General features: G+C 44.9%; 1 protein-coding gene across 2 annotated transcripts in view; it reads left to right on the top strand.

Moving 5' to 3' along the window:
* The window catches only part of dennd2c (DENN/MADD domain containing 2C), a 30,756-nt gene extending 17,047 nt beyond the window's left edge, over positions 1-13,709 (top strand). Inside the window, exons 12-19 of one of the 2 annotated variants that reach the window (XM_030360813.1) lie at positions 880-1,020; positions 4,395-4,543; positions 5,483-5,660; positions 7,094-7,135; positions 9,229-9,346; positions 10,776-11,027; positions 11,563-11,643; positions 11,956-13,709. In XM_030360813.1, the coding sequence (XP_030216673.1) occupies positions 880-1,020; positions 4,395-4,543; positions 5,483-5,660; positions 7,094-7,135; positions 9,229-9,346; positions 10,776-11,027; positions 11,563-11,643; positions 11,956-11,987 (993 nt within the window). In that variant the 3' untranslated portion in view covers positions 11,988-13,709. The remainder of the gene's footprint in view (positions 1-879; positions 1,021-4,394; positions 4,544-5,482; positions 5,661-7,093; positions 7,136-9,228; positions 9,347-10,775; positions 11,028-11,562; positions 11,644-11,955) is intronic. The other variant, XM_030360820.1, reaches the window with a different exon arrangement.
* The last annotated feature ends 1,717 nt before the right edge of the window (positions 13,710-15,426 follow it).

Below are 15,426 nucleotides of genomic sequence, written 5' to 3'. Positions count from 1 at the left end.
ATCATGCTGCACCTGGCTGATTGACCAATCACACGGCACCTGGCTGATTGACCAATCACACGGCACCTGGCTGATTGACCAATCAAATGGCACCCATCTTATGGACCAATCACACAGCACCCGGCTGATTGACCAATCATGCTGCACCAGGCTGATTGACCAATCACACGGCACCTGGCTGATTGACCAATCACACGGCACCTGGCTGAGTGACCAATCACACGGCACCTGGCCGATTGACCAATCACACGGCACCTGGCCGATTGACCAATCACATGGCACCTGTCTGATTGACCAATCACACGGCACCTGGCTGGTTGACCAATCACACGGCACCTGTCTGGTTGACCAATCACACAGCACCTGTCTGGTTGACCATTCACACGGCACCTAGCTCATTGACCAATCACACGACCCCTAAACCAGGCAGAACATCCCACCTCTACAGGCAGGGCCTCTGACCTCTGTCAGGGGAGTGTTCAGGGTGAGGCTGAGCTGCTATTGGCTGAGGTCCAGCTGTAATCCCCAGTAGAACAGGTGGGAGAGGCCACGCCCTCAGAGCTTTTGTGTCTGACAGGTTCAGAGAGAAGAGGGACGGGAGGAAATAATCCCTCTCCTTCTGGGAGGGGTGCAGGCGAACAGGTTCTCTCCACACACACACACACACACACACACACACACACACACACACACACACACACACACACACACACACACACACACACACACACACACACACACACACACACACACACACACACACACAATAGGTGCACCTTGCCCTGCCTTTACAAATCCCGTCTAAGGGCCGTGCTACTCTTTCATCAAGGTGTGTAATTAAACGTGTGTGTGTGTGTGTGTGTGTGTGTGGGGGTGTAGATCCTGGTGGAGGTGGAGAGACGGAGAGAGATCTGTCCAGCCCTCGTTCACCCCTTCATGCGCAGCGTGATGGAGGCCCCGTTCCCCGCCCCCGGGCGCACAATCACCGTCAAGAGCTTCCTGCCCGGCTCCGGCAACGAGGTGAGCCTTACTGGGAGTTGTAGTTCTTTTGAAGCCGCTGTAGAACTACATTCGGATATAAAGCGCCAGAAATAATCTGATTTGCACACACTAGTGTCACTACTGTTTAATACCATGGTCTCACTAGTGTCACTACTGTTTAATACCATGGTCTCACTCTAGTGTCACTACTGTTTAATACCATGGTCTCACACTAGTGTCACTACTGTTTAATACCATGGTCTCACTCTAGTGTCACTACTATTTAATACCATGGTCTCACTAGTGTCACTACTGTTTAATACCATGGTCTCACTCTAGTGTCACTACTGTTTAATACCATGGTCTCACACTAGTGTCACTACTGTTTAATACCATGGTCTCACTCTAGTGTCACTACTGTTTAATACCTTGGTCTCACTCTAGTGTCACTACTGTTTAATACCATGGTCTCACACTAGTGTCACTACTGTTTAATACCATGGTCTCACACTATTGTCACTACTGTTTAATACCATGGTCTCACTCTAGTGTCACTACTGTTTAATACCATGGTCTCACACTAGTGTCACTACTGTTTAATACCATGGTCTCACTAGTGTCACTACTGTTTAATACCATGGTGTCACTAGTGTCACTACTGTTTAATACCATGGTCTCACTCTAGTGTCACTACTGTTTAATACCATGGTCTCACTCTAGGGTCACTACTGTTTAATACCATGGTCTCACACTAGTGTCACTACTGTTTAATACCATGGTCTCTAGGGCTGCAACGATACGCTTATCAAACCGAAAATCGCGATACTCAAAGCCACAAACCTGTCTCGCGGTGTGAGAAGGCAGAAGCGCGATATGCCCTTTCTAACTGTTCGGTCAAATTGTCCGATTGAAATTTGCTAATAATTTGTCTAAATAATAGTCTGCTGACAGCGCCCCCTCCTATCGATGCCGTAAATATGTGACGAGATGCCCTCGCTGTGATCACAGCTCTCTGTGGCTACGGAGGATTGCATTTCTCCACAGCCGTCGAAGTCCTCATATGCGATATGAACGACATTTATCCAGAGTGGGCCAAGCGCGAAAAAAATTGCCTGTGTGATCCTGTCTCTATTGTTTTGTGTGATTTGACTGGCAGTTTGTCTGCTTATAGGTCGGAATGAAGTGGCCACCGATTATTGACAGGATGGGTACTTTATTCTACCGGACTCGTTCGCTTCTTCACTCGACACACGCGCTACCGCTCGCTCTCCTCGCTCGTCCACTCACTCGCTGACGTCACTCACACACGCATACGCACACTGCCATTCTCCCGCACACACATATGCTACTCGTAACACGAGTAGCATATGTGCCTCGTTATTGCGACGTTCATGTTTTTCCTCATCTATTGAAAGTTAGGCTATTAAACATGTTGCATTCTATACGGCCTGATTATGTCATTATTTAAGCTACATAGCCTAATAAGAAGCGCTAATAAGGATATTTGAATAAACCAACCAAACAGTTAAAGGGGCCCTATTATGCCTACCAGCAAAAAGCATCCTCCAACTGCAATCTTTGGTTATTTCTTTATTAATTTAGCTATACTTTAATAGTATTCTTTCGGTTCAAATCTGTTCAGTGTTCCAAATTATTTGTTATTAAATGTTACATTAAGATAATTGGTATTTAAGTGTTGTTTAAATAAAATGCTTTTTAAATTTAAAAGAATCGTGGGATGTATCGAACCGTGGGTCAAAAATCGTGATACAAACCGAATCGTGAATTTGTGTATCGTTACAGCCCTAATGGTCTCACTAGTGTCACTACTGTTTAATACCATGGTCTCACTAGTGTCACTACTGTTTAATACCATGGTCTCACTCTAGTGTCACTACTGTTTAATACCATGGTCTCACTCTAGTAATAATAATAATAATAATACATTTAATTTAGAGGCGCCTTTCAAGACACCCAAGGTCACCTTACAGAGCATATAGTCATCATACATTATTTTAAAAAAAAACAAGACATTGTGTAAAAATAAATAAACATAAGCAATAAGAAATAAATAAAACAAAAACAAGACAAAACAAAACAAAAAAACAATCTAAACAGTGATCAGTTAGACGTTGTGTGCGAGTTTGAACAGGTGAGTTTTGAGTTGTGACTTGAAGGTTGTAATGGTGTCTGATTGTTTTATGTGTGGGGGGAGGGAGTTCCAGAGCCTGGGTGCTGAACAGCTGAATGACCGGGCACCCATTGTAGTGAGTCGTGATGTGGGGATACATAGTAGTCCAGCAGAGGTTGAGCGGAGGGAGTGTATTCTTGGAGGAGGTCACAGAGATAACTGGGGGCTAGGTTGTGGAGAGCTTTGTAGGTGAGGAGTAGGGTTTTGTATTGGATACGGTAGTGTACTGGGAGCCAGTGAAGTTGAATGAGGACAGGGGTGATGTGGTCAGATGATTTGGTGCGGGTGATGATCCGGGCGGCTGAGTTCTGAATGATCTGCAGTCTGTTGATGAGTTTGGTGGGGAGTCCGGTGAGGAGGGCGTTGCAGTAGTCTATGCGTGATGTGACAAATGAGTGAACTAGGATTTCAGTGCTGGATTGGGTCAGTGATGGGCGGAGTCTGGCGATGTTGCGGAGGTGGAAGAATGCAGTCCGGGTGATGTTGTGAATATGGGGTGCGAATGAGAGGGTGTTGTCCAGGATGACACCGAGGCTCTTGACTTTGGAGGAGAAGGGTACTGGGAATCCATCGATAATTATGAGTGGAGCTGGGGTGTGTTGTGATTCAGTGAGGGTGGATTTGGATCCGATGAGCAGGGCCTCGGTCTTGTTTCCATTGAGTTTCAGGAAGTTCCTGCTCAACCAGCTCCGGATCTCTTCCAGGCACGTGATGAGGGAGGTGGGGGGGATGGCAGCGGTGGGTTTGGTAGAGATGTAGACCTGTGTGTCGTCAGCGTAGTGTCACTACTGTTTAATACCATGGTCTCACTCTAGTGTCACTACTGTTTAATACCATGGTCTCACTAGTGTCACTACTGTTTAATACCATGGTCTCACTCTAGTGTCACTACTGTTTAATACCATGGTCTCACTCTAGTGTCACTACTGTTTAATACCATGGTCTCACTCTAGTGTCACTACTGTTTAATACCATGGTCTCACACTAGTTTCACTACTGTATTATATTAGTTATATATTTCCTTTTTAACTCTGATTGGATAACAGTTGCATCCACAAGGTTGTGGTCTTGTTAACTGGTTGAGCAAGGCATTGAAACTGGTGGTTTGATTTCCAATTCCCCTCCAGAATCAACAAAGTGCCACCTTATCAACCACATCTGAGCAAATAGGAACAAAGCACAGTTGACTAGAATGAAAGGGCTGCTCCTATTGGCTCCCCAGGTGCTGACCCTGTGTCGGCCGGTGGACTCCCGGCTGGAGCACGTGGACTTCCGGACCCTTCTGCAGTGCCTGAGCGTGGAGCGGCTGCTGCAGGTGTTCAGCTCCCTGCTGCTGGAGCGCAGGGTCATCTTCATCGCTGACAAGCTGGGGTACGCAGCGCCGCTATTGGTCGCTCACCGCGCTCCGCACAAGCTTATTGGACGATTTTAAACGGAAACATTGATTGAATATGACAGTGGGTATTCATATATATATTTATGTGAATATATTCTAAGAATTAAAATCCTGATTCCGACAAGAGCAAAAATTGACAAAAAGTTAGGAAGCTAGCAGCTGACAATGCCTTTGATTCCAACCGACCCTCAGCCAAGCCTCGCTAGCTAGCTAGCTAGCTAGCTGTATTCCATAGGAGAACTGCTAGCTGGAGAATGTGCAGAAGCTCAGTCCATAGGTTACAGTAGCAGATACCTGTCGTAGCTTACTGGTGTATCCATCTGTGGTTGTCAGTTAAGCTAACTAGCTTATCTTCTGTCATCCCAGGGTGTTGTCACGGTGTAGCTAACTAGCATATCCTCTGTCCGCTTAGTGTGCTGCGTGGTGTAGCTAACTAGCATATCTTCTCTCCCCTAAGTGTGTTGTGGTGTAGCTAACTAGCATATCCTCTGCCCCCTTAGTTTGTTGTCGCAGTGTAGCTAATTAGCATATCTTCTGTCCTCTTAGTGTGTTGTCGCGGTGTAGCTAACTAGCATATCCTCTGTTTCCATAGTGTGTTGTCGCGGTGTAGCTAACTAGCATATCCTCTGTCCCCATAACGTGTTGTCGCGGTGTAGCTAACTAGCATATCCTCTGTCCCCTTAGTGTGTTGTCGCGGTGTAGCTAACTAGCATATCCTCTGTCCCCATAGTGTGTTGTCGCGGTGTAGCTAACTAGCATATCCTCTGTCCCCATAGCGTGTTGTCGCAGTGTAGCTAACTAGCATATCCTCTGTCCCCATAGTGTGTTGTCGCGGTGTAGCTAACTAGCATATCCTCTGTCCCCATAGCGTGTTGTCGCGGTGTAGCTAACTAGCATATCCTCTGTCCCCATAGTGTGTTGTCGCAGTGTAGCCATGCAGTGCTGGCGCTGCTCTACCCTTTCATCTGGCAGCACACCTTTGTCCCAGTGCTTCCGGCCAGCATGTTGGACATCAGCTGCTCTCCCACCCCCTTCCTCATGGGGGCGCTGGCTCCCTGCCTGCCTCAGCTGCTGGAGCTGCCCATCGAGGAGGTCCGTTGCTCCTAGAATGATGCAATGTTTTATCAAATGCAACTTTGTGTATTGTGCGTTTGTCGTTCATAAGGGTAACACAAAGTGCTTAACAAGGGAAATGACTCAACAAGAACGAGACATTTGTTTATAGTTTGAGATGTTATATTATTGATAACTTTCAACCGGTAAATGCATGCAAGACAAAAAGTACAAAGTAATTTCTCAAAGACGTAGCGTAATTTGGTACGGCAACAATGTTCTCATATTTTTTTGCAAACTTTAAAGTCAACCTATTTATATGGCGACACATTAGTGCCATAATTCACTAATGTGATAAAAGATGCATTCGGGCGTATTATATTATTCCACACGCGTAGATATTAACTGCGAGTGCGCAAATGATCTCTGCGCGCGCGCAAATGACCTCTGTGCGCGCAAAACAGCCTCTCACGCGCGCAAATTACCTCAGTGCGCGCAAAACAGCCTCTCGCGCGTAACAGCCTCTCGCGAAAGATGTTTTTACGCTCGCTCGAATTTAATTTTGGCACTATGGGGGAGGGAACCAAGGCAGGGCGGGCTTTCCTATGATTGGCCGTTTCTGAAGCGCGATATTTGATTGACAGCTCTCCTCAGCCTTCCTCTCATTCAATTCTGAATTGTACAGTAAATAGCTGAAACGATAGTAACGTATTGTAACTCTAGATTCTATGAGTATATAGGCACAGCCTTTTAAGGCTATTGCTATTGGGTTATCCCTAGGCGTGAGCCGTAGCACTGAAAAATGTGTAATCCTCGACCACCAACAGCGTGGGCCTCAATTACGTCCGCGTGCGGCGTGCCTCAACGACGTCCGCATTTCGCAGATATAGTCGGGCGCCGGCGGCTTTCTGCTCCCTATAAACAGCTTTTCTTCAGCTATTTAAAGGACAATGAGGCCGACACTTAAAAGGCTGTGCCTATACTCATAGAATCTGGAGTTACAATACGTAACTATCGTTTCAGCCATTTACTGAACAATTCAGAATTGAATGAGAGGAGGGCTGAGGAGGGCTGTCAATCAAATATCGCGCTTCAGAAACGGCCAATCATAGGAAAGCCCGCCCTGCCTTGATTCCCTCCCCCATAGTGCCAAAATTAAATTCGAGCGAGCGTAAAAACATCTTTCGCGAGAGGCTGTTACGCGCGAGAGGCTGTTTTGCGCGCGCTGAGGTAATTTGCGCGCGCGAGAGGCTGTTTTGCGCGCGCAGAGGTAATTTGCGCGCGCGCAGAGATCATTTGCGCGCTCGCAGTTAATATCTACGCGTGTGGAATAATATAATACGCCCGAATGCATCTTTTATCACATTAGTGAATTATGGCACTAATGTGTCGCCATATATTTACATAACAATGTATATATTTATACTGTGTATGGTATGATTTTGAAATTATATTTTTTCTTTCCTCTTCAGGTGCTAATTGTGGATCTGTGTGCGAACAAGTTTGTCGTTCAGGTGTGTATGTGTGTGTGTGTGTTGTGTGTGTTTGTATCCTTATAAAAGGGGATGACGGGTCCGTCAGCTAGAATCAATAGGAGGCCGGTATGAAGCCCTTGCCTGAACCTGTCTGGTTTATTTTTACCCACAATGCACTTCAATGTGACAGAGACAAATTCCACATTCCATACTCGATCATTGCTTTGGAAAATGTTGCAACAATAATGGTGGTGGGTCGAGTTTACACAATAATAGTCTAATGTATAGTAGAACTCTATAGTTGAACTCCAACCAATGTAGTAAACGTCACCTGACACAGTGCACACCCTCCCTCCAACTCTAATACAGCGGTTACAATTTGTCAATTCAATTTCAATTCAATTTTATTTGTATAGCCCTTAATCACCATTACAGTCTCAAAGGGCTTAACAGGCCAAATATTTATGACACCCCCTTTTACCCAAGCCCCCACATGGGCAAGAAAAAAACTCCCATGCAAATAGCAAGAAAGAAATCTAGAGAAGAAACGCATAGTTGGGGATCCCTCTTCCAGGGATGGTCAGGAGTGCAATGGGTGCCATAATTGACATACAGGTAAATACATTCACATCATATTAAATTGGTGATGTGGTGCTGGCCGGTTATCCATGAGGAGAGTCCAGGAATCCAGTCCAGTCACCGCAACACGCTAGAACAGACAGAATAATGAATTACAACGGAAAAGTACATAGTGGGAATGTTGCTGTATTAACAAAAGCACAAACAAACACAGAGTGGTCTCCACGTCGCATCTGTGTCGTTTTCACACTCCTATGTTCCAGACACAAGATTGTAGGAGTGCGTTTTGAGCTTTCCTTTGAATAGCTCCACAGAGTCATTTTCCATGATCACTGGTGGTAGCCTATTCCATAGGAAGGGGGCTCGATAAGGCAAACGCTCTCTGTCCAGCCTATTTCTTTTTAACCTTCGCCAGTGAAAGAAGGCCAGCTCCCGAAGACCAGAGGGACCGAGAAGGACTATAAGGAATGATCAGGTCCTTCAGGCAGGATGGAGATAATCCATGCAAGGCTTTATAGGTTAGCAATAGCACCTTAAAATCCGATTTGAAAGTTATTGGTAGCCTGTGCAAAGAGGCGAGTATAGGTGTGATGTGATCAAACCTTCTCGGTCTGGTCAGCAGTCTAGCTGCAGCATTCTGTACAAGCAGTAGACTTTTCTTGAAAGAGTTTGGTAGTCCTGAGAACAGTGCATTACAATATCCAGTCTTGATGAAACAAATGCATGAATCAGTGTCTCTGCATCCGCTGCAGATAACATTGGTCGGATTTTTGCAATGTTTCTCAAATGGAAAAAGTCAATTCTAGTTATACTTCTAACATGTTGTTCAAGCACAGTTGAGGGTCGAACAGGTCAACAATATTTTTGACAGATGCACTCTGTGGGATGCCGAGGCCATCCAACCACAGTGAGACATCCTCAAATTCTCTCTGGTCCCGCTTTGAGCCGATAATTATCAGCTCTGTCTTCCCAGTGTTAAGCTGTAGGAATTCCTGTGACATCCAGCTCTTCACCGCAGCCAGACAAGACTCAACCCTCTGGATCTGGGCCGAGTCCCCTGAATCTACAGGAATGAAGAGCTGGGTGTCGTCCGCGTAGCAATGGAAACTAATTCCGAAGCTGTGGATAACGTCGACGTTATCCAAAGGGAAGGATGTAGATTGCAAAAAGTAATGGACCAAGGACGGACCCTTGTGGTACACCAAAGCGTAGTTTGCAGCGCTTCTGCGATTCTGAACCCTCATGGAGCACAAATTGTGTTCTATCTGTGAGGTACGATTCAAGCCAGCAAAGAGCCGTACCCCCGAAACCAACATAGTGCTCAAGACGGTGAAGAAGAGTGCTGTGGTCAATTGTGTCGAACGTAGCACTCGGGTCCAGCAGCGCAAGCATTGAGCTTGTATTTGTATCCAAAGCAAGAAGGATATCATTAACAACTCATGTCACAGCAGTTTCAGTTGAGTCCTTTAACGCCATTTGCGTTAAAGGATTCTGCAGATTCGCTTAGCTTGTCAAGTAATATCCATTTGACTCCAACTCCCATGATGCACCAGCTGGGGGACGAGGACTGCATCCTGCCCAGTAAGCTGCAGGCGGCGCTGCAGCAGGTGCTGGAGGAGAGAGAGCTGATCCTGGGGCAGGAGGCGGAGCAGGAGGGGGCCAGCCCTGGAGGTCAGTCCCCATCCTGGGTCCCATGTGGAAATGAGTCCATTCAGAGACTCAAATTCTGCTTTTATTCTGTGGTATAAATGTAATGCTATGCATGGTGTGCTAGTGTGTTGTTAGCATACAGAGTTTCACTATCGTCCTGAACCCCCATTGAGAGGCCAGTTGCCACGAGGTTTGACATTTTTTTGCTGGGTGTGAACACTATAATATCAACAGCCTAACTAACATGGTCATTGTCCTGAGGTATAGTTTTAATCTGATGTAACATGAGAACGGTGCGCCGTGGCCATGACCCTTGCTGAGAGACCGACGCGAGGCCTACAGTCCCCGGGTCCTCCTATACCTCCGCCATTGTAACCCAACTCCTCCACCTGAACCGCGCGAGGTCCTCGGAAGAGACCTTGTGCTGCCAGCCGGTGCGGTGCATGAACGCGCTAAAAGAGCGGCATTCATTGAACGTGCTCATATATTTGGTGAACGGTGAACTGAACGTACTCGACGCTCACACACTGTTTACCGGCTCCCGTGGGTTAACTGCGAGCAGCATGCCAGCATGGCTTAAAAGAAACAACGTAGCTACCGCTGAAGCCAATAGTGCATGTGAATATTTGAAAGAGTTTTGTGAACAAACGAGTACAGATTTGAACGGTAAAAGTCTGAACGTCAGCCACATCGGCCACGAATTTAAAAAGACGTTGAATTGAAGCATCCGACCAGTCTTGTGTCGGGAATATTTGCGACATAAAGACGGTCGTCAAGATAAGCATTTGAGCCCACAGCTGCAAAGTTCCTCCACCCAAGTCAAACTGGCCGACCGCTGTGGATAGCTCGGTGTTTCACTGTCCGCATAAATACTGTCTGCTAATTGTTTAAGGGGTAAAACTAGTGCTGTCAAGCGATTAAAATATTTAATCGTGATTAATCGCATTAACGCCATTGTTAACTTGTGATTAATCGCAATTCTTTTTTCTATGCTAAATATCCCTTGATTTCTTTGTCCCATTAATTTTTCTCATTTTAGGGTTAGGGATTTGCGTTAATTGCGCGATAAAAATTGGTTTGCGTTAACGCCGTTAATAACGCGTTTAACTGACAGCTCTAGGTAAAACATATACTCACATTGTTTTTTTCTTGGCTTTAGTAATCTTGATTCTACAGTAGTATAGAGTAATTAATTTAGTTTGGGCCGTGAGCAGTCGCAACGATTGGGGGGCAGGGGCTGGATGGGTAGGAGGAGGTTCTACTGAAAAATAATAGAATACCCTAAATGTAAATGTAGAATAAAAAAATAAAAAATGAATGTGAGCAGTTCATTTTCTGGGACTGTGAACTTGACCATGACCATGAACTAGTTCATTTTAAACTGTGTGACCTGAACTTGCCGACCACGCCGCCGCCGTCTAACCCCGATGTCCCTGCCGCCCGTCCCCAGACCGCAGCGAGCAGCTGAGCGCTCTGGTGTCGGAGGCCTTCGTGCGTCTCTTCGTGGAGCTGGTGGGCCACTACCCGCTGCACATGGCCGAGGCGTCGTCCGGCACCTGCGAGCTGCAGCGCGACGCCTTCCGCAAGTCGCACCCGTCCCGCGGCGTGCGGCAGTTCCTGCAGCTCTTCATGGAGACCCAGATGTTCGCCGGCTTCATCCAGGACAAGGAGCTGCGCAAGGGTGGGGGCGGGGCGGGGAAAGGTAGGCGGGGCCAAAGGTCCACCGGGCGCAGAGAGGCAGGTCGATGTTCTGGAGTTGTAGCGAAGGGACATGATGGACACCTGCATCTGGTTACTATTCACCAAGTCTCTTTATCTATTTATCGCCTTTATTCCCTGAATCAAATCATAAGTATTTAACCCCACGAGGCCCTCCGTCTATCTGTAAACATCTTTGAGTTTATTTCCTGCTCCCTCACCCACTTTCCCTGTGTTCAAAACTAAAGCACCACCTACATGACGTGCTAGAATGAAGACTGACTAATCTCATCTCAGTTCCGCCCCCTAGAGGCGCCATGCTTGTAGTGCACTCCCCTTGAAGGCCTGAGGCCAGACAAGTTGATGCACCAGACTAGCATCCTGCTTCATGCTGTGATACAACATGCACTCAAAAGTTTCTCTTTTCCCTGCTCCCATTACACACCTAACTAATTGTTGAATTCGATGCGAATCGCCTGATCAGTCAAAGCACGCCATCAACAGTCGAGTCGTCCTGAAGCACACCTCTGTTCCCTCAGGTCTGTTTGAAGCGAGGGCAGCAGAGTATCTGGAGTCGTACCCGGAGCCCACCGGTGTGAACCGGTTCCTTAAAGGACTAGGTGAGTGCTGCTGCCCTCCTCACCTTGTCCCTATTTCAATGTTTAACATCCAGTCAAGTTCTCTGGTCAAAAGTGCAGTTAAACATACAGTCGTTCTGTACAATGACTCACAACAAGGCAAAGGTTGTCTGTGTAGCGAGAAAAAGCAAAACACATAATAAGACTTAATATCAAAATTAAGTAATAATGAGGCTTGAATAAAAAAGCCATAAGTGTGTTTGATTTGCAACTACACTAATACAAAAACAAAGAGTCGCTATGCTAGTCCAAATAAAAAATAGAGATGATGTTTGTGGTTGGCGCCCCTCCCAGGAAGCAAGATGAAGTTCCTCCAGATGAAGTGATCTTGGATCACACCTCCATGCCTCCGAGACATGATGAAGAGGAGCACTGAGTCAGTCTGAGAAGGACAACGACGTGGAAGAAAGTTTGAATGGCAGCAGCAAAGTGTCCTTCAAACTATGGGGCCTTTAGCTTCCTGGCGGTTTGGCTAGCTATCGATCTAGTTCATTAGCGGTATGGTAAGCTATCGATCTAGTTCATTAGCGGTTTGGCTAGCTATCGATCTAGTTCATTAGCGGTTTGGCTAGCTATCGATCTAGTTCATTAGCGGTTTGGCTATTTATCAATCTAGTTCATTAGCAATTTGGCTAACTATCCATCTAGTTCATTAGCGGTTTGGCTAAATATACATCTAGTTCATTAGTTGGTTGGCTAACTATCGATCTTGTTGTTTATTGGCTAACGGAGGACTGAACTGAACTTCAGCCAAAGATGCAAGTCAGGGGAAGAAACCTGGAAAATTAGAAATTAGAGTAACACTTAATAATCTCAGATTTATAGTTGATAATCTCAGAATAACAGTTGATCATCTCGCGCATAACCTGATAATATTGGAGTAACAGATAGTAAACTCATATTTCCAGCTAAATTTAAGGAGAAATCGGATACTAAAATTCCTCAGTCACTCGATTTTGTTAATAATCCTAAATAGCTGCTAATAAACTCAAGAGTAACTTCAAATAGTTATTACAACTCATTAGCTACCCATAATGATTTTTAGTGTCAGATAACACAAAAAACGTACTTCATATTGTTTATAATGTTCACAAAGGAGGTTGTTTACATGTCTACTAACATTCCCAAACTCCCGTTCCAAGTGTGTACTGTTCAGTCGAAGTTATGGATCAGAGCGGTACTGTGTATCAGCCTGCCCCTCAAATCATGGACTCTGAAACGGTATCGCCGGTGAAAAACACCATTAGCAGTCAGCCATTATGTGTTGTGTAAATAGTTATACTTTCATGGTATGATTTTTGAATGTATTTTATGGATGGAATAAGACCTCAAAGAATGTTGTCTTTGATTCAGCTCTGTTTGAGCAGAAACGTGTAAATTTGACTAAATATCCATTTAAATGTTTTGAGTACATAAGACCATGGCAAATATTTATACTGCTCTGTAGAAATGTGACGTTCATTTCAAAAACCACTATTTTTGTCGCATTCCTTGTTTTGAAAAGGCTTTTCTAAATCTTGCATTGATTTGTTTGATTTTTGGTTTATTTGCTCTGTTTACATCCAATGATTAATTTGTTTGGTTACTTCGGTTGACCAATTTTGTGGACCTTCCTCTGAATAGACTTCCTTCAGACTGGAGTTGTAAATAATTACGTGTACTTTGCACAATGTCATGATCCAATGTACAGTATTTTTTTATATTACTTTTAATTTTACGTATTTCTTATACTTGTTTGGCATCACAGAAACAACATTGAGCACAAATTGTATTTGTGCTCAATGTCGCCTCCAAGTGGTTGTTCCAGGGTTGTGTTTTGGAGGGCAGTTCGAGGCAGTGGTTCTAAACCGGTCTAGCCTCAGGACCCTCATGTGTCGTTAAATCACGACCCAAAAATAAAAAATCTATTAACCAAAATTGCAGCAATCAACAATTCCTTCAGGTACTGTTAAGAACAATGGGTGAGCAGAAAGCTGCCCATTTGAAACATTTGTTCATTCATAGGCTTGTCTCTAAAAATAAAGGTTTGGCATTATGCTATGGCATAACCTCAACTTCCATCTCTTATAAACAAACTCCCTGGTCCTCACAAATGTCTGCACATGGTCTTATCAAGTAGGCTGTAAAATGAGAGACAAACCGGTTGGCTACGATCGGCACATGTAGAAGTTTTGTGAGGCTTACACAAAGCTGTTAGAAACGTCCATCCTGAAATTCAATGAATACCAAATGACATGTGCCAGTTGACCAACTTATAAATAAATGAGATGCATGGACTCCACAAAACACTCATATATTATTGGGTTAGGCGGCACTTCCTCTGGGCGATATTGCAGGATGCCTAGGGCACCATCCCATAATAAAGGCATAATTAAAAAAAGGTGAACCAGTGACCACAGATAAAAAAGAATCCTCTTCGAGATCACTTACTTACCTGTTTAAAATGTTTGTTATGCTAAAAAGTTAAAAACGCAGTATATCATCTATTTTAAGATTATCACTTTGCACTATTATTTGTAATGATCAAAAGCAAGTGCACAGTATGGATCAAATTAGGATATATATTTACATACATTTACTTTAAGTGTAGCCTTTTCACTTAAATGTCAATAATGGGTGACTAACTAACTGCTCTTTCCTTTGTATTGAGATTACTACATTGATAAAACATCTGTATTTAACTAATGAATTGTTAAAAAATGATTGTATAGACGCCCACTATCTGGTGCTACACTCCTGGCTAGGGTTGGGGGGTGAATTTAACCGCTAGCACCATAAACGTTATCAGTACTGTAATTAGGCTATTTGGAGCCAAACATATAACGTTACAGTTCAGTTAAAGGGGACATATTATTCCACCAGGTGTGAGTAGCCGTTACAAGCCGTTTTGAAAATGTGAAGATTCTGACATCAAAGGTAGGCGTGTCCACCTAGATGTATGACGGATAGATGAGCAAATTGCTACAGTCCTATGGGTAGGCTGTTAGACTGATCTATCCAGCACACATCTAGGTGGACACGCTATCCTGTGATGTCAGAAGTTGCACATTCTCAAACGGCTTGTAACGGCTAATCACACTCACACCTGTGCCGTGTTCAAATATCCATACTTCCATCACTACACTTAAACGAAGTACACTATCCGCACTCACTAAGTGCGCTAACTTTCAGACGTCAGTGTTGTTCCAAATCGAATAATCTGTGGTGCACTAACCGGAAATTACGATCACGAATGCCACCACGGCTCCTCCCCCGCAATAAACATCCCGCTTTGAACGGTGAACTCTTTACGCCTAGCAGCTATAAAAAGCTATAAAAACTACAAAATGACTCTATTAATGCAGGCTATGTGGAACATGCGCCGACGTTGGCTCATCCTGGCCCTGCCCTCTTCCGCTACGTAGCTAAGATGGCTGCCGTTGAGTACGAAAAGTGTACATCGCCACACACTTCGTGATTTGACCGTTTTCAGTACACCATCCGGGTCCTTTCATTACACTTATTTTCGCCCGATCTGAATCGGAACGCCCTACGTACTCAAACTTAGGCTAGTAAGTTCGGATAGTATGGATATTGGAACACGGCACTGGTGGCATTATATGTCCCCTTTAAACAGTATTTTGGGTCATTTTCATTGGGTGATGAAATTAATTGTGAGTCCACAACATCAGACGAGGTTTGGGCTGGTGTAGTGAGCTAAAGACAGTTAGCTTCGGCCAAAGTTAGCATAAACTCGGCTGTTACCGCTACGCTACCTCCCACTAA

The sequence above is a fragment of the Gadus morhua genome, chromosome 1, assembly GCF_902167405.1.
Source record: "Gadus morhua chromosome 1, gadMor3.0, whole genome shotgun sequence".
In the NCBI taxonomy this organism is placed as follows: domain Eukaryota; kingdom Metazoa; phylum Chordata; class Actinopteri; order Gadiformes; family Gadidae; genus Gadus; species Gadus morhua.
Note: the sequence above shows the minus strand (reverse complement) of the source record. Positions and strands in the feature narration are given on the sequence as shown.